The sequence below is a fragment of the Macrosteles quadrilineatus genome, unplaced genomic scaffold, assembly GCF_028750875.1.
Source record: "Macrosteles quadrilineatus isolate MER2022 unplaced genomic scaffold, UCM_ALF_1.0 Scaffold_1__1_contigs__length_201487025, whole genome shotgun sequence".
NCBI lineage: Eukaryota > Metazoa > Arthropoda > Insecta > Hemiptera > Cicadellidae > Macrosteles > Macrosteles quadrilineatus.
In genome coordinates, this window is record NW_026542594.1 from 56,623,494 (window position 1) to 56,647,756 (window position 24,263).

Consider the following 24,263-nt stretch of genomic DNA (forward strand, 5'->3'; position numbering starts at 1 on the left):
GGGGATGAATGGGGACAGCTGACTGATAACAAGAACAAAGGAATGACGTCACAGCGCCAACCGATCACGTTGACCGGCAGTCTAGACGCTACATCCATCCGGCCGTGACGCATAATCCTCACCGGTGTTACCATTTTTAGCTTTTACTCGTTAAATCGTACTTTTTTCGTTTCAATGTTCGTGTCTGTGTTTTTGTTCGTAACCGTGACCATGTTCGTGTATGAACGTATGTGTGTATTGACGACCTTCTGATGAAGTGAATTGACATCCCCTGGACGCCCGAAGATGACTTCGTGATAAGTCGAAACTAGTTGCGTCATAACAGCAACAATTTGGATTACAAGAAGCAGGTATTTACACCAATTTTTATATTCAACGTAATCCGGAGGCTAACATCAACAATGAAAAAAAAACATTAGAATTGAAAACAAAGACAATATTTAAATAGAAAATCAATTTTTGTACTTTTAAAGTGGGGTAAATATTGTCATAGTCCAGTATCCAAGCTTTCGTAAATACACAAATACATTAGCTGCTGCCAAACTAAACAGCTGTTACAACACCACTTGCGACGTTGCCACTTCGAAGGCCGCGGCCTGGAGTTAAAGTCGGCCGTGCTTCACGTCGCTGCCAACATGCTCCATCTACTCACGGCCGCCTTTAACTCCAGGCCGCGGCCTTCGAAGTGCAACGTCGCAAGTAGTGTTGTAACAGCTGTTTTCTTCGGAAGCAGGTAATGGTATTTGTGTATTACGAAAGATTGGTTACTGGACTATGACAATATTGACTCCGCTTAAAATGTACAGATATAGATTTTTAATTCATATTGTTTCGGTTTTCAATTCTGTATGTTTTATTTTCAATATTTTTAATAAATGTATGTTCGTAAATTTAAGTTTAAATCAATAAAGTGCGAATTAATGAGCTGATGTCACCTGTCTGCCATGTTATCTTATGGGACGTCTGTCACTAAACAACACCACTTGCGACGTTGCCAATTCTACACGGCCGTGGCCTACCGTAGTACTCATGGTAAGACCTGGACCCGGGACCGATTTAATTTTTCGTTTTGAGGTCCCTAGAGGCCAAAAACACCATCCGTTCAAATTCATATATATATATGTGTCCGTTAGCGCGCGATAGCTCGAGCAAAAATAATCCGATTTTGATGAAATTTGGTACAAACGTGTAAACCTACGTTTATTCGAACGAGTTCACGAACCAGCATAATCGGACCATGGGAACGGGGGTTTATGGGGGGTTTTATGGGGTAAAAATGGGTTTTTTCCATTTTTGACCCTAAAAACAAAAAAATTAGCAATTTCTTTCCAAACCGTTTTGTAGAGCTTAAACAAAATAAATAATTTAGCATATTGAAGCACAGAAAACGTACTACTATAACTATAGTTAGTATAGTAGTACGTTTTCTGTGATTGAAGCGCTGTTGTTTACCGCCTAACGGTAACGGAGAAAATTAAAAAATAGTGTAATTAAAAACTCCTATGTTATTCTTATGGAGAAAATTAAAACTGTTGTAGTTTACTTGTTTATGGATGTATATTGATAAAATTTGGCAAATTTATTTATTTCATCTTATACTATTGACGTATGGTCAAAAAACACTTTTTACCTTCCCTGTAGCAGCAAACCTAAGCACTTATTAAATCTAATGTTATTTAAATTATGAATAAATAGGTCTTATTTATGGAAATATTTGAGTAAAAATGTAATCAGGCAAGTTGAAATTCGCTTAGTCTGCAGGTTTGCTGCGGCGGGGGTATTTTTAGTACATACAAGAAAAGTCACAAAAAAAGCTAGTCAAATCAGCTGTCTCTTTTTCTCTGTCTCAGCCTCAGCAGTCAGCAGCAGCACAGCGCAGCAGCCCAGCCCCAGCAGCCCCCCCCACCCGTTGTGAAAAGAAAAGTTGGAGCTGCAGGAGGTTCTAATCCTAATCGTTTACCAAGAAGTTTTCTCTGAATTTTTCTTCAAGGAACACTATTCAGTAAGATATAATAGTTTTAAATTATTATTTAGCTCAAAATATTTGAAACCGTTTTAATATATGAAGTTTGTTAGGATTAGGCTAAGTACCCTATCGTGTGCCTATTTGTGCTCGTATAAGCTAAGCATGTTTGCCCTTTTGTCCTTGCCGACTTCTAAAATTGTTGCTAAACTTTTCTTTTATCAGAAACGATTCAATAACTGCATTCGAGTTTTCAAGTGCAAAGGGGTCCAAGAAAAAGTTTATCCTAAAAATATTAATTGAAAAAGTTTCTAATTCTGATTGATGTCAACAGTTAACATTTAACTTAGAGCGGTTTAGAGGGCATGCTTTTACTGTCCTTTCTATACTTCCTTTCTTGGAACAGTGTTAGTACTTAACACAGGCTTATCATGTTTGAAGGGATGGACTTGCTTCTAAAATCATTAAAGTTATCTTAATTAGGCCTAGTTCATGGAGATATTACTGGGACGGGTGGCGTCGTCCTGTAATCCAGCTACGAGGAGGTCACGAATTGTGGATATTTATAGGGATGCACCGTGGATGCGATGCTCCCTGGTGTGGATTAACGTCCGCACTAGTGAGTACTATGACTATCCGCAGTACTATCCTGATAATTAGACCAATTCGTAAATTAGGCCTACAAGGAAAAACTGTGGTGCGGATTCCACTATATAAACTGTAGGTCCCTTAGTTGCCATTAGCTGTATGGGCTATTAATTAACAGCTGTGTCTAAGGAACATGTCGGCCTTAGTCACTAACAAGATTACAAGATCGCGCCACTCATCCTACACTCATCCTTCACTCATAAGTATTTGGGTTAAAATACGCACATACTGGCGTCCCCATCTTAAATAATTGGTAATTGATTGAAAAGACTCAAAAGTCCAAGTGGCTTGTATCCACTCTCTACTTGGGTGTTTAAGGTATCTTCCAGAAACCTAGCCTAAACAACAAGTTAAAACACTCAGGTGTACTGAACGCATGATTTTTTTTCAGTCTGCCAAATCAGTATTTAAATGCTCTCTAGCAAGAGTAGCCAAATCTTAAATAGGCCTACCTAAGTTAGCCTATGCTAATTGTGTCTTTCTACAATCAATTGTCCTTATCAATCTTCCTACATTGATTAATTTAATTTAAGTTACTTCATCAATGGTGGACCGATGCTTCTAGGTATCAAATGAGGCAACTCTCAAACCGATTATGATTTTCATAACCAGTGTTAACCCAAAACAGACAAAACAAGTGTAGCCATAAGTTAGGCGTAGGTCACCGTGTCAACCCCTGCTTGTACAGTAAAACAACTTGGGTGAAAATGGTTATTGATTGTTCACACACATGTTTTAAGCGATTCCTACGTCCAATATATAGGCTATGTATGATATTTTGGACACCTGGATCACATAAAACAATTTGAGTAGTTTCAAGTTAACTTAAACATCTAAAACAGGAAAAGTTAAAAAATTGTTTTTAAAATGTCTTTATATTATTTCCAGAAATGCAAGCATCTAAGCTTTTAGCCAGGACTAAATCTGCGTTGCCTAAAATTGCCAAATGCAACATTGGAATCTCTGCACCTGCCCTACAGAAAGCCTCTGATCCCATTCAACAGTTGTTCTTGGACAAAATTCGTGAATACAAACAAAAGAGCAGGTATGGACCGTTTGTGAGAGAGAGGGAGCATACTATGTACTTAACAGTTTCTATTGGTGAATCAGAATCAGAATAATTTATTTACAAAAATGCATTGACAAGTGTCATGTGTCCGTTAGTGTGATAACTTTCGAGCAAATATGATCCGATTTTGATGAAATTTGATACAAACGTTTAAACCTACGTTTATTCTAAGGAGTTCGCGACCCAGCATAATTGGACTATGGGAATGGGGGTTTATGGGGGTAAAAACTGACTTTTCCCATTTTTGACCCTGAGTGAGATTTTGGAAAATAATAACACTGCACTCTGACTGTAAAAAAAATGGCACAAGGAGTAATTACCATTTAAGCAGCTGCTGTCATGACAGGAAGGTCATGTTCACTCAACACCATCCTTTATAAGATAGCTTACGTTGATTAACAACAATGCATGTTAACGTTGCAATTTATGGAACAGCCAATTTACAGTAGGTAGCCTACTCAGGTACTGTAGTATTTGCTTTTTGGAAATGCAGCATTGCTAAGTCATTTGCATTATTTGTTGTCAATGACCCTGTATAACCATATGAATGTGGTCCCTAACAGATCAAGAATAAAAGCCAGGTTCACAAGGTTACATAGCTTAAGGGTAGACCTCCCTTTGAGTAGGGTAAACTAACAGAAACTAGATTACCTGCAGACTAAGTGAATTTCCATTTGCCTGATTGGATTTAAACACTAAAATGTCTCCTTAAAAATATCACATTTATTCCCTATTTACATTGAATCCGGTGACCGAGCTCTGCTCGGGGAAAATCATTAGTTTACTCTATATAATATTTTATACAGGGTGTTTGGTACTCAGTGTGAAAAAAAAATTTTGGTGTAAGTACAAAGTAAATGCAGTATGATGATGCATATAAAATGTCCCAAGTCTAAAAATTAGCTTCCCAAAGAATTATTTTATGTTTTTCAAAAATAACTATGTTTTTAAATACAGCTATTTCTCAATTACCTGTAAATGGATTTGAGTAGACAATGTCATTTTCGTGTTCTACATTAAATTTTGAATAAGAATAATACAAAATGACAGAGGATCAGTTGTAAAAACTCCATCGTAAATAGATTCAAAGATAAAAATTAAGATGTCTGATAAAAATGCAAAAAACATTGGTCAATTGCATTTGTTCACACCCTGTATACAGGAAAGTGTCGGAATATGTTAAAAACTGCGCCATTTTATAAGCTTTCCAACCATATGCTACACTATTGAGGTTTAGATATTTTTTTGTTTATTTTAGTGGTTTGAATGCCAGAAAACAGGGAACTTTTTTACTGTTTTTACTGTTCAAGCTGAAACAAAAATACAACTTTTGCTTAATACATGCTGACTTTCTATGTTTTAAATGATAAAGACGCCATGCTTTGTAGTCTTCAAACCATGAAAGCGTACATAAGCAGACAGAAAGCTCAATGGTGTAGCATATGGTTGGAAAGCTTATAAAATGGCGCAGTTTTTAACATATTCCGACACTTTCTTGTATACAGGGTGTGAACAAATGCAATTGACCAATGTTTTTTGAATTTTTACTAAACATCTTAATTTTTATCTTTGAATCTATTTACGATGGAGTTTTTACAACTGATCCTCTGTCATTTTGTATTATTCTTATTCAAAATTTAATGTAGAACACGAAAATGACATTGTCTACTCAAATCCATTTACAGGTAATTGAGAAATAGCTGTATTAAGTTTAAAAACATAGTCATTTTTTAAAAACATAAAATAATTCTTTGGGAAGCTAATTTTTAGACTTGGGACATTTTATATGCATCATCATACTGCATTTACTTTGTACTTACACCAAAAATTTTTTTTCACACTGAGTACCAAACACCCTGTATATTGAATAATCAATCATATTTTGCAACTTACACAATGGTCATTAATGTTTTTACTCTTATTAATTAGGTACTCATTAAACAAAGAAAATTGTTTAAAATGTTGAAAATTTAACTTTATATTTATCACAGTTAGATGAATCAGCCTTGAAAGTAACCGTTGATTTTGACGGGTTTCACTTAGTCTATATATTAATTTGAAACTGTTTTTCTTTGTCTCCACTAATTTGTGAGAACGGCTGGGCGTAGCAACTCGGTAGGGGTGTCTAAAGAAATGTCTTGGTCTGTAGATGAGCCATAAAAAGAGAAACGAGGTGAATTCGCTTGGGGCTCTGCCCCAGTGGCCTTTAAAATTACATTCCCATGGAAGAAAAACAGGCATTTTGTTTCCACTGATTTGAGAGAACGGCTGAGCGTAGAAAATTGGTAGGGTTGTCTAAAGAAAGTTCTTGGTCTGTAGATGGGCTATCAAAAGTAAATCGAGGTAAATACCCCCGCCACAGCAAACCTGCCGTCTAAGCGAATTTCCTTTTGCCTGAAATTATTTTCAATTAATCTATTTAAATAACATTAGGTTCAACGAGTAAGTAGGTTTTCTGCTACAAGGAAACTAATAAAGTGTGTTTTTAAGTAAAATAATTATAGTATAAAATCAATCAAAATATATCCATAAACAAGCAAACTACAACATTTTACAATCTATACTATTATATAAAAATCTAGTGGTGTCTGTCTGTATGTGTATTACTAATAGGCACATACACTACTGAACTGACTGGGCTTACATTTTACAAAAATATAGCTACCATAATAAGGACCATTATAGGACTATTCACACTTCGATACTGACCGTGGGCTTTGCCCCTTTGGCTTTAAAAGTTCTAAGGTGAGAATTTTAAAAGTAAATATTGATTGGTCTCCATGGCTGCCATGAGAACACATACCATGTTTGCAATTTGCTATGCCTTCCTAATGTAAACAAGCTGTCCACATTAATTCACAATTCCACAGCTGGTTTATAAATAGGCATATAATATTCTCTACAATCATGTGACATGTTTATTTATTCTTATATTTGATGGTTCATTGATTATTGGTTTTTGAAATAAGTGAGATTGTATATCTAATATTGTAAGATTGTATAGCTAAGTGTGTTGCTGTATCTAACCCTAATTAATTATTTAAAATTTCGCTAATGTGAATGATTGTATTGAAAGGTTTTGGTGTAAAAAATAGTGAAATTATTATAAAGTCACATTTACTTGAATCATTTTAACATTGTTGAACACTCAAAATGTGTTTAGAGTAGGGCACACACACCTTAAAAATTGAAACTATTTTCTCAAGCAGATAATTAATTGTACATTTTTGCCATTTTGAGAGAAATATTGTTCACACCATTTGCCTTTTCACATAATTTCATATTACTACACATAGATTAATTATGATGTTAGATTTCATTATCTATTCTAATAATTAATAAATTTTTACGAGCATGGTCATTACATGTATATGTTTAACCAAGTTATTCTTAACTTAACCGACCCTTGAGATAAACATTGTTTGAATGACGTTAAATTTCCTAATTCTAAGCTGATGTACAAATATTTCAATTTAAAAACAACAATAAAAAACTAAGTTTTATATGCACTTGCCTTTGGTGCATGAATAGTAGGAGTTATAAATAGTATGGCTAAGTATGTTTCTGTTTGTTTTAGTAGTAACAGTGTTAATGTTTTTGTTTGTTCACATAGTATATAATGAGATATTTTTATAATCAATGATTAGTGAGCAATGCTTTTTAGAAACAAGATCACATGTTTAATTTAATTCAACCCGTAATATTAACCAGATTTTGTAAATTATCGGTTGTCTATATTTGATTTTATCATTTATAAGTAAGTAAAAGCTTTCAGTTTTTTATTTGAAAATGTTTTTTATGTAATTAGTAAGTTAAAAGTTTTTGATAGGTACATTTATTGGAATTTAATCTTATTTTACTCTTTTTTTTATGTCAGATTTCAAAATGCACCATTTAAACATACATCAACCCCGGACGAAGGGCGGGTCCTCTGCTAGTATTCTCCATAAGAATAACATGGGATTTACAATTTTTTGAGTTACCAATAACCGTACAAAAACACTTTGGTATACTGAATTATTTGTTTTTTTAAGCTCTTTAAGAAGGTCTAGAGAGAAATTGGGTAATTTTATGTTTTGAGGGTCAAAAATGAGAAAAACCAATTTTCACCCCATAATCCCCCGTTAAACCCCGCTCCCATGGTCCGATCATGCTGATTCGCGAACTCATTGAAGTTTATTCCGCCTTACACCTTCAGACCAAATTTCATCAAAATCGGACAAAAATTACTCAAGTTATCGTGTTCACGGACACACATATATATTTAAATCTATATAAGTGATGTGGAAAGCGGAATGGGACCTATTGTTGGGAATTTTGAGTTAAATATATATTTGAATTCCTTATTGAGCGGAGCGAGCGAAGCTCTTATACTACACTCCTGCTTTTGTTTTACAAATACTCCTCCTGAACGGCTGAAGCGATCTGCACGAAATTTAACACAGTCATAGTACCCAACCAAGGGAAGGTATAAATCTGAAATGGTACAAATTGGACCTTAGGAATTTTCCCTTCATGAATGCAAACTTTTAGAAATTTAACATGGGCCTTATGGGTTAATTGGTCGCCATGACATTATTTGCGAGTTAACACTAAAAAGTAAACAAGACAAGAGCCTTGACATATGTTAGTCAACAAATCTACCACATTATAAATACAGTACAGAAGAAAAAATCTTATGAATACTAAAGAGCATATTAGTCTATTGCATGTAATACGAATTGATTAACAATCAGTTCTATATTGAGTGATTAAAATCATGCCGTTAATATTTAATCGTATAATCGTCTGTTCTTTTTAATAACAATGAATAGTCAACTAATTAGGCCTAAGCCTATGTTGCGTGGAGGAGAAGATAAAACGAGGTCATAAAAAAAAAAACACTACAACATAATTATACCAACAAAAATCACACCGCCCATGATTTGCAAGTAAATTTGTAAAAAATGTACTTGTAGCTAAAAATGCAAAATCATTTTACGAAATGAAATCACAATCACTTGGTTTACAGGTAAGGTTTAAAACTAAATGGTGTTACTTAGACAATAAAATCCCAAAGGATTAACACTAATATTGCTGTGTGCACTTCCACAAAAATGAATCACCAATTAAATTAGGCATATAATGCTTCTCTGTCAAATTCATGAGAAGATGTAACAACGTCCTTTAACCAAATAGTCCTACCGGTTAACTGGTGCGGCAACCAACAATGCTTTTAAAAAACATATGTTAAAATATTTCCACGATCCCAGTGGCTAACCCCAACCCCTCACAACAATAATACTGGTAAACTGTTATCGAGGTAATTGAATTGGTGAGTTTTATGAATGTTAAATGCAAATAAGTCTTCTGTACAAATGATTCTTTTTTTATAATGAAGAAAAATAGAGCAAAGCAAATTCTACATACAAGAGGCAATAATAATATAATAATAATCGTTATTGCCTTTTAATAATACAGGTATCGCATAGGCCTACCATGATTCATTTGCAGTATGGAAGTTACTGAGCGGAGCGAAGCGAAGCTCTTATACTACACTCCTGCTTTTGTTTTACAAATACTCCTCCTGAACGGCTGAAGCGATCTGTATGAAATTTAACTCAGTTATAGTAACCAACCATATGGGAAGGTATAAAGCTGAAATGGTAAAAATCGGACCACAGGACTTTTCCCTACGTTAATTTAAACTTTTCGAAATTTAACATGGGCCTTATGGGTTAGTTGGTTGCCATGGCATTATTTTCGAGATAACAATAAAAAGGTAAACAAGAGTCGAAACTGTTGAATGTAATTTTATTTTTATATAATATGTTTGCTGTCACTTGTTCTGTATTTAATTTAATTTATGTTGGTAACAGCTGATCATGTGTAAATAGTTAGGATTGTTTTTATTGTAAAGAGAATTGTTGAATAAGTTATGTTTTGAGTAAAAATGTTGTGTGTGTGCACTTCAGTAAAATAAAAGAGGATTATTGTAACAGTAAAAACTTAGGTGTTAGTAATTTACTTTCACTTAAGTCAACAGGTTTATGGGCCCAGAAAAATTCATTAATTCAACCATAACTGTAAAAACAAGAAGTAATCTTCTAGTAAAACCCCAAGAGTTAAAGTGTAGTGAAGGTGAGTGAAATAGTATAAGTAAGACTAACAATGGCATCAGTAAAAGAAGATGATTTCGTAGAAAAACTCAAACGAGTTGAAATTTTTCAATTGTGGAAATTTCAGATTAAAATAATATTTCAATCCAGTGATTTGATGAGTATTGTTGATGGTTCTGAGAAACTTGAAGATATGGGCGATGGAAAGAAGAAGGCTGATTGGATTAAAAGAGATGCCAAGGCTCAGAAGTGTATAGTTAGTTCTATTGAGAAGGGATAGATGTTACATATCATTAACTGTGAAAACTCAAGAGAAATGTTTTTGAAGCTGTGTAATATTTATGAAAGAGACTCAGAGCAGCAGAAGTACTCGTTATTACAAGAACTCTTTAACCTCAGGTATGAGCCTAATTCTGATATAAGTTCTCACATAAGTAGAATTGAAAACATAGCACACAGACTAAAAACTTTAAAACAAGATATTGATGACAAAATGATAATATCAAAAATTCTTGTCAGTCTGCCAGATAGATTTAAGTATTTTGTAACTGCCTGGCAATCAATGCCCAATGAAGAAAAGACATTGGCAAATCTAACAGCGAGGCTGTTAGCAGAAGAGTCAAGAAGTGAGTTAAAGGAGGTAAGCCTAGAGAAAAATCTTGCGTTCCAAGTTGTTTGTCACAACTGTAAAATTCCAGGCCATAAAGCAAAATACTGCAAGAAGCCTACACACAATAGGGCTAACTCTGATAATGAAAGGCGATGTTTTAAATGCAATGCAATTTAGCAAACACCTGTGGAAATGTAAAAAATATTGTTAACAAGTTTGAAAAAAGAAATGTAAAGCCAAATTTATTTTGTAATATATGTAAAAAGTCAAATCATAATGAAAAAGATTGTTACTTTAGAAAAATCCAGAACCTAAATGTCGCTAGTAAAACTGTAATTTTTGTCGTATGATGATGGACAAAATGTTTGGGCTAATAGTGGGACTGTAAACTTTGTATCTGAATGGGTTGTTGATTCAGGCACATCTTCACATATGACAAATTGTGAAGTTATGTTAAGTAATAAACAAAATATTTCTTCTGAAATATTTGTTGCTAAGAAAAATCAAACCATGTTAGCTTCAACGAGTTGAACTGTAAAATCCAAAGAATGTATCCTGAATAATGTGCTATATGTTCCTGAACTCAGTAAAAACTTGTTGTCTGTTTCTGCAATAACTAATAATGGTGGTGAGGTTACTTTCTCTGAAAATACAACAGAGAATGACCAGAAAGGAGACAATAATGAAAATGACAAGAAAGAAGACAAAACTGAAAATGACCAGAAATAAGACAAAACTGAAAATGAAGATAGTGAGAGTGCAGATAATCTAAGTGAGATAAGTAATAATGAAGTAGAGTTTGAGTTGGTTTAAGACAAAAATGAAATCAATGAAGAACAGCCAAGTTCAAGTACGGTCTAACCTTGATATAACGAACCTCGATATAACGAATTCCTTGATATAACGAATTTTTTTTTAATCCCCTAGAACTCTCCATAAGACACAATGTATATTTTATCTCTACATAACGAACAAACCATAACAACGACCTTGATTTAACGAATGTTTCGTGATTTCGTCTAAAATAAGACACCTCAATATAACAAATTTATCATTGTCAGAACCTCTACATTGCGAATTTAACCTCTGCATAACGAATTGTCTACGTCTTTCCCTCGATATAACAAATTCCCCACCCAATTATTGTTTTGGGAAAATCTGTTTCCTTATAAAATTAAATGGAAAGGTCACGTCATCGCTTGCGCTAACATTCGTCTGCTCCGTTTTACATCTTTGTCTGCTGTCGCTGCGTGCTATGTTGCAACTGAGAACTGATTTCATTCACTGAGGACTGATGACGACGTAATGTTTAGTAAGCTGTGATTGGGCGATATGGGATAACTATGGTGAATTGTACAATTTTTGGATAAAGAGAAACCTAAGAAAGAATATAAAAACAAAACTAAAGAGAAAGAATAGCAACATCGTTATTTTAACATTTCTTTTACGAGTGTTTTTTTTATTATCCTTAAGTTGGCTATGATTATACACTTTTATAATGACTTATCTAATAAATTATCGTTTTCAATACAATTTGTTTCAACTAGCAACACCAATGCTATAGTTAATGATTATTATTGACATTCCTCTGTTGTGATAAATCAGTACTGTACTGTAAGTAGCCTACCGGCCTATCGCGAGCAGTAGCTTACACAACTTTCTACTGTTTTGTTTTGTTCTTTACATGGTTTATGACTACGCAATACAGTGTTTGGCTAGGTTTTAGGAGGGTTAGAACAAGCTGTGATTTTAAACTTACAGCTTTTAACCTGTACCAAGGTCAATGCCATTGTCATGATTGTGCAATATTCAAGATCCCTCCCCTTTATTATGCCGGATAATTTAGGTTCTACTGTACAATGTAAACACTGTACTGTAAAGTATTGTAGCCTATGCTTTTTAATTGTATTTTAATGAGGTCAACAAATCCCGACCTATATTGACCGACGCTGGTTCGGAACCTCGACTTAGCGAAATTCCTGCAAACCTAACCTCTATATAACGAACCTCGTTTTAACGAAATCCTTGATATAACGAATATTCAGTTCGGTCCCTTCAGATTCGTTATACTGAGGTTTGACTGTAATACTGATACTACACTTGCATCAAACTAAGAAGAAAAACTAAACTACCTGAAAGATATAAGGATTTTGTGATGTTAACATATGAAGAAGCAATCAAAGGACCTGATAAAACAAATTGGCTACAAGCAATTGAGGATGAGAAAAACTCCCTTATTGAGAATGAAACGTGGGAAGTGGTTGACAAAAAGCAAGCACTAAACCAGAAGATCCTAAGTAACAAGTGGGTATTAACAAGAAAGGATAACGGAAAATACAAAGCGAGACTAGTTGTAAGAGGTTTTGCCCAAGAAAAAGGTATAGACCAAGGAGAAACCTACAGCCCAGTTGTAAGTAATTCAACTTTACGTTTGTTATTTTCATTAGCTGCCATCAAAATCTCAAACTAATGCAATTTGATGTTAAAACTGATTTTCTCTATGGAAATTTAGATGAAGAAATTTATATGTGTGTAGGCCTACCTGAAGGGTTTTTGATCATAAAGATAAAGTTTTGAAATTAAGAAAGACTTTATATGGACTTAAACAAGCTCCATTTAAATGGAACCAGTTGTTTACAAACTGCTTACTAAAATATGGCTTAAAACAAACTCAGTCTGACCGTTGTGTTTTTACAAATGGCAGTATTCATCTTGCTATATTTGTTGATGATGGAATTCTTGCTGGTTCAGATGAAAGAGAGATGAAGAAACTTTTGAACGAGCTGTCTAGAGATTTAAAAATAAAAACAGACTAAAACCCATCAAACTTTCTTGGAATGGAAATTTTATATTCAAGGGAAGGGATATTGTTAACACAAAAGAACTATTCAAACATTATTCTCGAAAAATATGGAATGATAGATTGTAAACCTGTAGTCACTCTCATTTCTCCAGTGAAAACGAGCAATCCTGATGAAGAAGTAAGCTGCCTGACAAAAGATTATCCTTACAGAGAAGTTGTAGGAAGTTTGCTGTACTTATCCAATAAAACCAGACCTGATCTTACACTTGCTGTGGGATTAGAAAGTAGACGTGTTGAGAATCCAAGCAATGAAGATGTTGTAAATGTCAAACGAACCTTAAGATATATTAGAGGTACTCAAGATGCAGGAATATTATTTACCAACGACCGTTTTTTAAAGTAGCCATTTCAGTCCAGTTCTTAGAATTGAAAAGTTTTACTTTACAGCTGTTTACTTTCATATCAGCATAGTTTCATTTCATATCAGCATAGTTTCATTTCATATCAGCATAGTTTTTCTCATATCAACACAGGTAACGGACCAATGAGGTTCAAGTATTGAGAGAAAAGAATTAAAATTGTAATGCTTCGAATGTCAACTAATCAGCTGATCAGCTGATCAGTTGACCAATTTAATTCTTGATCCGACTTGTTCATGTTGATACTCGCGTATTCTTAATTAAATTGGTGGAAGTCCAAAAATAAATGAAATATTTGCCGAATTGTACCTGATACAATATTATTTATGGTAAAAATGCTGCTAGCAATGTAATATTTAACGAGGTTTAACAAACACGTAATTACAGGAAATCAGCTGATTATACAACAAGTCGTTGCATCACTTTCAGTGGCAATGACAATACACGAAAACATAACCTCTCTAAAAAGTTATCAAAGTGATAGTTAGTAATTAAATCCAGATTGATAGTAATTAAAAAACAGTCGTAGGTAAATTAGTGTACGCAACTCGCGTTAATAGTCTTTACGACACTCGTAGAAGTTTTTAAGGCACTCGCCAAGGCTCATGCCTTAAATTTTCTACTCGTGTCGTAAAGACTCACTTAACGCAATCGTTGCGTAAACTACTATTTCAGCATCGGGAGAAAATTGCCTAAATGTATATTGTGACGCAGACTATGCAAATGACAAGCATACAAGAAGAAGTACTACTGGATTTGTCATAATGTATGGAGAAGACCCAATAAGCTGGTGTACAAGAAAACAATCGATTGTAGCTTTGTCCAGTACTGAAGCAGAATACATTGCAGCGGCGGAATGTGTCAAAGAGTTGTTATATTTAAAAACTTTCTTGCAAGAGTTGAGCGGAACTAATGTTGAAACAAACCTAAACATGGACAATCAAAGTGCTATTAAGCTTTGTAAAAATGGAATTTTTAATAAGCGAAGCAAACACATTGATGTTCGCTACCATTTTTTGACTGAAAATGTAAGGCAAGGTAAAATAAACATTTCTTTTGTTTCTACATCCGAGAATGTTGCGGATATGTTTACAAAACCCTTGAACAATGTTCAGTTTCATAAATTTAGCAAAGCTTTGATCAACTATCCAAAATCTTAAACAGAAGACGATAATCGAGATATTTATTTTTTGTTTCTTATATAAAATTAAAATTAAGTGAAGGTGTTGAATGTAATTTTATTTTTATATAATATGTTTGCTCTTACTTGTTCTGTATTTAATTTATACTGTGTGTCTACAGACCAACTGTTTATACCAAAACTGCTTTTGATGTGTTTTTGAACGTCTCCATTTCCTTTTAAGCTATTGTGTAAATAAGACCCCTAAGGCTCATGTTTTACTTGCAGGAGATTTCAATATCAATGTTTTAAATTCTGACTTCTATACCGAAGAATTCTTATCAATTTTAAGTTCCTTTAATTTTTTTGCACATTTCAATGTTCCAACTCGAATTACTAATGTTTCTAGTTCCTGTCTTGACAATATTATCACTAATTTCTGTCCTAACTTGTGTAAAGCAATAGTTTTAGAAAATGGTTTATCTGACCACTTAACACAGTGTTTATGTTTAGATTATAATTATTTTGAAAATAGACAATTGGAACCAAAGATAAAAATCAGTCCATCCTTAAAAAGAAATTATAGTCAAAAAAATTTGGATAGTTTTGTGTTTTGAAGTATGAACAATGGACTGAATTTTTTAGCAAATCTGAAGTAATGACTGATTTAAATGTACTTTATAAGTGTTTTCTTCAAACTTTTAAACTGCATTTTAATTCTTGTTTTCCTTTAGTAAATAAGAAATGTTATAGTAAAAATTGTGATAAAAGGGTGGTTAACAACTGGAATTAGAGTCTCATGCAAAAGGAAAAGGGAATTACATGAAATTAGTAAAATGTCAAATGATACAAGTTTTAAAGATTATGTAAAAGAATACAAGAAATTATTAAATAAATGTATAAAATCAGCTAAGATATTGTACAATAGAAATCAGATTAAAGAATCCTGTAACAAAACCAAAACAGCCTGGCATATTGTTAAAAAAGAGACTAATACAACTGACAACAGCAAAAAAGAATACCCCTTCTTGTTGCATTCAATGTCTGACAGGACGCAACTAAATCAAATTAATGCATTTTTTTCTGACACATGTAAAAGCTTGAATGTTGGTTCAGATTCTTACAAAGCTCTTGGCTTCCTACACAGTAGAATCCCTCCCGAGTCCAAACTTATATCATTTAAGCCAGTGAACCTTCAAGAAGTGCAAGACATAATAAAAGACTTAAAGTCATCGAAAGCCTCTGGATGGGATGAAATTTCAACTTCATTAATGAAATTAAGTTCAGAGTTTATTGCTCAACCCATTGTTCATTTGATAAACATTTCTTTGTATACTGGTGTTTCCCTGACCTATTAAAACTATCAAACATAATACCAGTCTTTAAAAAAGGTGACCCAAAAGATATATCCAACTACAGACCTATTTCTTTATTGCCTAGTTTCTCAAAAATATTTGAGAAAGTCGTCTTCAATAGATTGTGTGATCATTTTGAAACATCCCAAATTTTGGATACATGTCAGTTTGGATTCCGGAAGAGATGGAGTACAACAGATGCAATCTTTAGCTTTATTACCGAAGTCACAGGTACTCTTGACAGATCACAGGAAGTAGCTGGTCTCTACTGTGATCTGTCAAAAGCATTTGACTGTGTAAACCATAGCCTGTTAATACAAAAACTAAACTTTTATGGTGTGTCAGGCATGGCTATAAAGTGGATAACCTTGTTTTTATCAACGCGGAAACAGTGTGTGAACCTGCGGTTAATAAATCTGAAATCTGATTTCAAATTAGTCACAGAGGGTGTGCCACAAGGCTCAATACTAGGTCCACTACTGTTTTTGGTTTATATTAATGACCTACCTTTGATTTTAAAGTCAAAATCAGTAATGTTTGCCGATGACATTTCCATTATTTTCACTGATCATAGTACAATTTTCATGCAACAAACAGCTGAACAAGATTTCCTTCAGCTAGAAAAATGGTTTGAAGCAAATGGTTTGGCGTTAAATAAAGATAAATCTCTTCTGATGGAATTCCAAAAAAACTACCAGAAATCAGACTCATTAACAAAATTAGATTTGAACCTTTCTCTAAATTCAGTAAGCTCAGTTAAATTCTTAGGCATCACAGTGGATCAAAAATTGACTTGGCAAAATCATATTGGTGAAGTTGTAAAAAAATTAAATAAAGCACATTTTATGTTCATTATTTTATCTAAATCTGTTGACATATCCACTCTCATGATGGTTTATTACGGTTATGTCTATCACTTGTTAAATTATGGTGTGATCTTCTGGGGAAATTCAGATAGGAGAAAAAAAGTTTTTAAAATGCAGAAAAGAATTATCCGTATTATTTTTGGACTTAAAGGAAAAAAATCCTGTAAGAGTATTTTTAAAAATCACAAAATTCTTACTTTTCCCAGTATATACATATGTAATTTAATTTTGTACATAAGACAAAATTTATCAAATTTTCCAAGTAACTCTGATTTTTACAACTATAACACAAGACAAAAGAATAGCCTTACATACCCTAGACATAACACCTCCACTATTGAACATTCTCCATATTACTCTGGTATAAAATTGTATAATAGCCTGCCTAGCATCATAAAGGGTTTGACAGATTTTAAAAGATTTAAAACCAGTTTATTCAAATTGTTGTCAGATAAATGCTGCTACAAGATTGGGGACTTTTTCAATTAGCTATTAGTATGTCAAATCAATAGTTAGTTGTAATGGTTGAACAGTAAGTAGTTGTAGGAAAGAAAGTGTATATAGATTATAGCTCTTAATTAATTAGTGCTGTAAATTTGCCAAATGTATAGTTATGTTTATTCTTGACTTGACACAATTCATGTATAGAAATGTACTGTTTGAATAAAGGATTTTTTGATTTGATTTGATTTAATTTATGTTGGTAACAGCTGATCATGTGTAAATAGTTAGGATTGTTTTTATTGTAAAGAGAATTTTTTTTAACAAGTAGGCTATTTATTTACAATCTATTCTATACTAGAACAATAAGCAAATTTAATAACCATTTTAACATGGGGATAGTTACACTCCATCAAGTGCACTAACATACAAAAACTTTTAAAAACTTCTAAGCTTCTAAAAACGATTTGGAAGGTCTATTGGATTAACTCTTTTGAGCCTATATGTAGCTTCACTATTGTCGAGAAGGTTAACTGCCAGGAAATTTGGATGGATTTCTAATTTTCTTTGGTATTTTTCACTTCGTTTTTTTATTTCTTCTTTAACATAGGGTAATTTTGTATCTTGATGAATTACTTTATTTGTGACAAACCAAGGTGCTTGTAAAGTTTTTCTCAGTGTCTTCGATTGAAACCTTTGAACTATTTCTATGTTTGAGTTGGAAGTGGTTCCCCAGAGTTGGATACCGTAGGTCCAAATAGGTTTCAATATAATTTTGTATGTATAAAAGTAATTTGTTTTCAACAGATAATTTTGAATTTCGACCAATGAGCCAATTTAGTTTGTTTGTTTTTAAATTTAAATGAAGTCGTTTGTTCCAAATGTGTGAATGCCATGTAAGCCGTCTGTCGAGATGCATACCAAGGTACTTAACTTCGTTGGATTGTGGAAGCATGACATTATTCAGTGTTACTGGGGGACAAGTTCTTGTAGACATAGTAAATGTAACTTGAACGGATTTTGTTTCATTTACTTTAATTTTCCAATTCTGTAGCCACTGAGACAAATCGTCTAATGCAGCCTGAAGGTTTGATGATGCCAGAATAGGATCCTGATTTGATGATAAAAAAGCAGTGTCGTCTGCAAATGTTGCAAACGTAATACCCTGAGTACTTGGAAGGTCATAAGTGAACAAAATATACAATATAGGTCCAAGAACACTGCCTTGTGGTACACCTGATTCAATTTTTATACATATCTGTAACTATATCTTGATATTTAATTTGAAAAAAGCGTTTGGACAAATACGATTTCAACACTCCATAGTATGTATGGGGCAGCAAAGTTTTAATTTTGAACAATAATCCTGTGTGCCAGACTTTATCAAACGCCTGGGCTACGTCCAAAAAAGCAGATGAACAAAAACGTTTATTTTCAAGATCTTCCTTGATTACACTCACTATTCTATGCACTTGCTCAATGGTGGAATGCCTTTGGCGGAATCCAAACTGATGGGAATGCAACAATTCTTTTTCATCAATTATAATTTGGAGTCTTTTTAAAAAAAGTTTTTAAAAAATGTTGAATGTTGCAACCCAACTCATCTAGTCTGGATTAGTGATGGACCATCATATGTTTTTACATTTTACATATGCTGTTGTTTACTAAATATAATTCAGTGTTGTGTTGTGTTTGTAAGAAAATAAAAGAGTTTATAACAATTTATTCTTTCATTAACTTTAATTTCACCAACAAAGGTTATGGGCCGTTTGGAATAATAAAACAATCATTTTACAGTATTCTGTGCTTAAAAATAAGTAATGATCATTTCGGCAAAGTAGTATGTCCCCTTCTTTAGATCCTTGTAAAGAATAAGAAGCTTAAAACTCTCATATTGAGGTCGTTAAAACATTTAACACACACTCACAACATTAAATTAATAACTTAATTAACTTATAACTAATAATATAATCAAACTATATATAGGCTTAACTATATAATTAAACTTAATTAACTTTACTCGCAACATAAAAATTAATATTTGACAACTGCTGTTGCCACAGAATTTAAAAATTAAATACTGTAATTAAAATTATTTAAACATATCCTCTTGTTTTTGAACAGAACTAGCCTTATATATTTGAATCATTGATTAACTGAAAAAAGGATATCCAAAATGGCCTTACTCCCTTTATTTTGGTAAATCAAAGTTTTACTGTATTCCATTTACAAGACTAGGAAGTAATGAAGCATACTTACACCTCCTTGTTACAGTGGAGGCAAGACTCTGGTGGACCCGACGCCTCAGATACAGAAGGAGAAGGAGGCAGAGCTGGACAGAGTAGCCAGGCAGTATGGAGGTGGCTCTGGTGTAGATATGACCAAGTTCCCCGATTTTAAGTTCCCAGGTAAGAAATAACTAAATAATTTCTTGAGCTGCTCAGAAGTGCTTCAATCAAGGTCAATTAAGGGACAAATGTATCAGGATGAGGATACGTAGATTATACAAGTCTCTTTTTGCGATACTTAGTATTTATATACTGAGTGTCATACTCTTGTGTGTTAGGTATTGAATACTGATACCGATTCAGATTCAGACAAAGAGTGTTATTTTATAATCTAATAGGATCTATCTCATTTTAAGATATATTTAACTTACGTCCAGGCCTGCAGAGAGAAATCTAGGGCCCCTGGGCAATCGTTGCCGCGGGCCCACTCCACTCCCCCCTCACCAAAGCAACGGTGCCGGCGCGGTAGTTAAAACTTGATGGTCTTAAACTTATTAATAGCACTTATCACACCATTTCAGATTTCTATATACATTTTTAAGGCCATAAAGTACTTGTGTTTTCTTTTCTTTTTCAAAAGAGTTTGTTATTTTAAGATCTCTTGCTTTTGTAATAAAAAAGCTAGTTAGAGATATCTATATTTTCATACAGTAGAACCCCGGTTAACCCATCATATGCAAAAAATAGCCGGAATGTATCACCACAGTGTGTAGGAAAAATGAATTTAAGAGAATGTCTATACAATTCAGTGTTTTATTTCATCTATAAAAATGTTACAATGGGATAGAAAATACTTTAAACCATACAACTGAAGTTATTAAAGCATTTTACAGCCATATACAGTATTATTTTATAGAACCATTTCGGTTAACCCGAGTTTCGGTTAACTCAAATTCGGTTAACAGGGGTTCTACTGTACTAAATACTTTTCACTGCGGATTACCGGGCGCCCGGTAGTCCAAGCCAACACCAAGCTTGGTCTAAGAAACCCACTAAGAGTTAGTAGGTTATAACTTCAAGGTAAATTAAATATCTTAATACAAAGTTTCAAGGCATAATAAAGGCACAATTTAAAAATTAAAACTAGCTACATGTTTATTAATAGTTGGTCTACGAGTAAACAATTACATATTCCCTTTAAAGCATACATTAAGCAATTTTAGGTGAAAAAGGTTACACGTATATACGGTATAAATGTGGATAATAGCTATTTACATTACAAGTGTAGTAAGAGCGTTTTTACATCACGCAGGTGAATGTTGTGCAACGAGCGAAGGCGAGTTGCATAATTCACCAAAGTGATGTAAACACGCTCTTGCGTAACGTGTAACGTACAAGATTTTACCTGACCCGACAATATTCAGGAGGTTACAAACGAGCAATATGCTTCATTATCAATTTCACTCATCTTCTAACAGTAACATTCATTTACAAACAAAAGCTAGGTTAGGAAAATTCTTCAAAGCATAACAATAAAATTCAAACACACAGACACAGCTGATTTCTAGCGTTGAACGTCGTTGGCTCCATAGAGGTATATTTTTTAAGTTATCCACTCAATGTTATCTAAATGGGTTTCATTACATCACCGAGTGAATTTTTTTCAACTTTACATCACTCGAGAAGTAAGGAAGTTGTATACATCACGCTTGGGATAGGGAAGTTTAACATGGCGGGTTAGGTAAACAATAATTACAGTATTACTCATTCCCTACATACAGTGCAGTAGCGTCACCCGTCGTGTGTCGCGGTCGGTAATAATCAATCACATGAGTGCCAGTGCCCCACAGCTTACACAATAAGCCTTAACACTTTTGCAACAATTATCATCAATATATCTTAAGAAGACGTTACACATTTTTTTCGTCATATTGCAGCAAAAACAGCAATGCCCCCGCTGCCCCCCCCCCTTTCAGCGGGCCTCTTTACGTCGTTCAGCTCAAAATTATGGATGGTGTATTTCAGTACATGTTTCTACTCGAAACTGTGTCATCTTCAGCTTAGCACTAGTGAAGTTTATTCCACCAAATAGCTTCGTCGTGGTTCATTTAATACAAAAAAAATATAAAGGTCACGACACAGACATTTAAACACAAATTAATACTCTGATTAAAACACGTATGGGACGAGCATACAGTCGCCCCTCCGGTCGGGGACAGACTCTGGTGGAATAAACTTCACCCACCAGTGCTCAGCTGAAAATGACACAGTTGTGTCGAAATATGTAGGCATAATAAGTTAAATAAACAAATGAGTTTATATACAACTGTAAATGTTATTATAATGATCTTACTTACCATAAATATCTCCAGCCCAGGGGATCAACAATGAATTTTAAGATCTATCTTATCTACAAATAGCCTAGGATCTTTTAGTGAGAAAAAGACAAGTTTCTTGAGTTCCAGTCTTTTCTTGAAACAAAGCCCATCTACTATTTCAACAAATAATATTTTATACCAGAATTAAGCAATGAAGATGTTGTAAGCAATTTATAGACCTACATGTCTGTTGATCGTGTGTTAATTACATGCAAATAACCTATTGCAACATTTATTGTCAAATTTTTGGGTTGACGCTGCCAAATAAGCTATTATTTTTTTGTAGTTATATTTTTTTGAGAACTGCAAACACCCTTATTTGTGTGATGATGTAAAAACCGGTTACGGTGATACCATTTAGTATTAAATCTGAAGGTGTACAGTAACAACTTGGAATCTTTGTCTAATTTAAGATTTGGATATGTTTATTCAAATAGGCAATGCCTAAGTTTAATTTTCTTCTCACATAAATTATTCAAAAATAGTTTAGTTGGTTGATTGTTTCTTTTATTACATGTGTTTTTTTTTTTCTTTTCAGATGTAAAACTGACTGCATAAAAGCTTCATCACCATAATTCTTAGAAATAAATATTTGTGTCATGTTCTGTTAATAATAAAATGATATACAAGATTGATCGATGTTCCTATCCTTTTTCATAAGAATAAATTATTTTTGTTGCCATAAAATTATTGATTTATTTTGGCATAATGGGTTTAAACAATTTTGCTGATAAAAAGAGATAGCAAATAGAACTGACTACACCATAATAAGAACAACTTTTTATCCATTTGGCATCTCTATGAACAAAATAGTGTCAAGGAGTATTATAGGTTAGGAACAACTTGTGCATGTAGAATCCATTTGGAGCTAGTTTTATTTAATTGGTACTAGTGGTCGTCCAGTGGTCGAAAACTCAACCAAAATAATATGTTATGTACACGCATTGACTATTCCTGACACTGACTTGACACTTACATATACATATAAGTATACATCCCATCTATATGGACCAGCTATTGCTATTTTTTAATTTAAAACCATGTAGTTGTGTGAACCAGTCACAGTATGTGTGTCTAAAATTATATTTTCTACCTAATTTTTTGTTGCTGACAAAGTTGATGGGTCATAACAGTTGCTTTGCTATAGCTCATAATAAGTCATTCCATAAGTTGGACTTGGTAAAAAACCTTGTGTATTCACAGAAATCAGTGCAATCTATTGGTGGCTCACATCAACTATGAAAAAGTTAATTAAACTGGCAACCACTTAAACATGGGGATGAAATGTCTAGTTGTAATTCAAAGGTACAGGCTTCTCTATTTTCACCCCCACACTGCAAATAAAACATGTGATTGTAATTTCTTCAATTTGTTTTGATTTTCTGTTTATATTTCATTGTTATTTCGTCACCAGCATGGCAACCCATAAATCCCATGTTTTTTTTTTTAATTTCAAATTCATTTTTTGTGCTTATAATAGAGCCTATTTTAATTTTAAAAGGGATTCTGCACATCTACAGGAAAATATCTTTCTAACGGTATGCATAGATTTTCCCTGCGATGCACACGAGCTGAGAAAAAAAGTTTTTAAAGAAACATGTTTGCCTATTAATATATAGATAGATTTTATAACAAAAGTAAATCTGTAACCATCAGGGACGTAGCTAGAGTATAATATGGCACCTTGGCGAATAGTACAGGTCTGCGCCACCAAGGGGGGTCTGGGGGGCCCCCAACAATAGGGGTGAAGGGGGTCCTCCCCCAGAAGGTTTTTGCAATTTTAGGTGCAAAATAGTAAATTTGGCGTGTTTTAGCAAGTTTTTTACAAATATCTCATAGGAATTTTAAATGTTTTAAATTTGTGTGTTTTAGCAAGTTTTTAAAATATCTCATAGGAATTTTAAATGTTTTAAATCTGTGTGTTTTAGCAAGTTTTTTACAAATATCTCATAGGAATTTTAAATGTTTTAAATTTGTGTGTTTTAGCAAGTTTTTAAAATATCTCTCTCGTAGATTTTTTTTTTTGTAGAATAGTTGCTGAATATTTGGCCACAACAATTATTTAAGTGTCTTCAGTAAATCCGCGGTATCAATTTGTTGTCAAAATAAAGGTATGACTGTTCTCTTGGGAAATGTCTTTTTATTTGTTGAAAACAAACTCTAATTTTCTGTAAACAATTAAAGTTTGTTTTCAATAAAATAAAAAGGCATTTCCCTAGAGAACAGTTATACCTTTAATTTGACACCAAAATTATATTTTTATGA

General features: G+C 33.4%; 1 protein-coding gene across 1 annotated transcript; it reads left to right on the top strand.

Annotated features, from left to right (window-relative positions):
- Positions 1-1,868: 1,868 nt before the first annotated feature.
- On the top strand, positions 1,869-22,633 carry LOC128983164 (ATP synthase-coupling factor 6, mitochondrial). Its single transcript, XM_054402342.1, has 4 exons — positions 1,869-2,002; positions 3,500-3,656; positions 19,667-19,800; positions 22,537-22,633. Exons 2-4 carry the CDS (start codon positions 3,502-3,504, stop codon positions 22,554-22,556), a joined length of 309 nt encoding a protein of 102 aa, XP_054258317.1. The 5' UTR covers positions 1,869-2,002; positions 3,500-3,501; the 3' UTR covers positions 22,557-22,633.
- Positions 22,634-24,263: the final 1,630 nt, after the last annotated feature.

What these genes read in the sequence shown, in the direction of transcription:
- LOC128983164 (XM_054402342.1), top strand. Translation starts at nt 3,502, where the DNA reads ATGCAAGCATCTAAGCTTTTAGCCAGGACTAAATCTGCGTTGCCTAAA. An exon ending in GAATACAAACAAAAGAGCAG is followed by an intron (nt 3,657 to 19,666) that starts GTATGGACCGTT and finishes TCCTTGTTACAG; the next exon opens with TGGAGGCAAGACTCTGGTGG. An exon ending in CCCCGATTTTAAGTTCCCAG is followed by an intron (nt 19,801 to 22,536) that starts GTAAGAAATAAC and finishes TTTTCTTTTCAG; the next exon opens with ATGTAAAACTGACTGCATAA.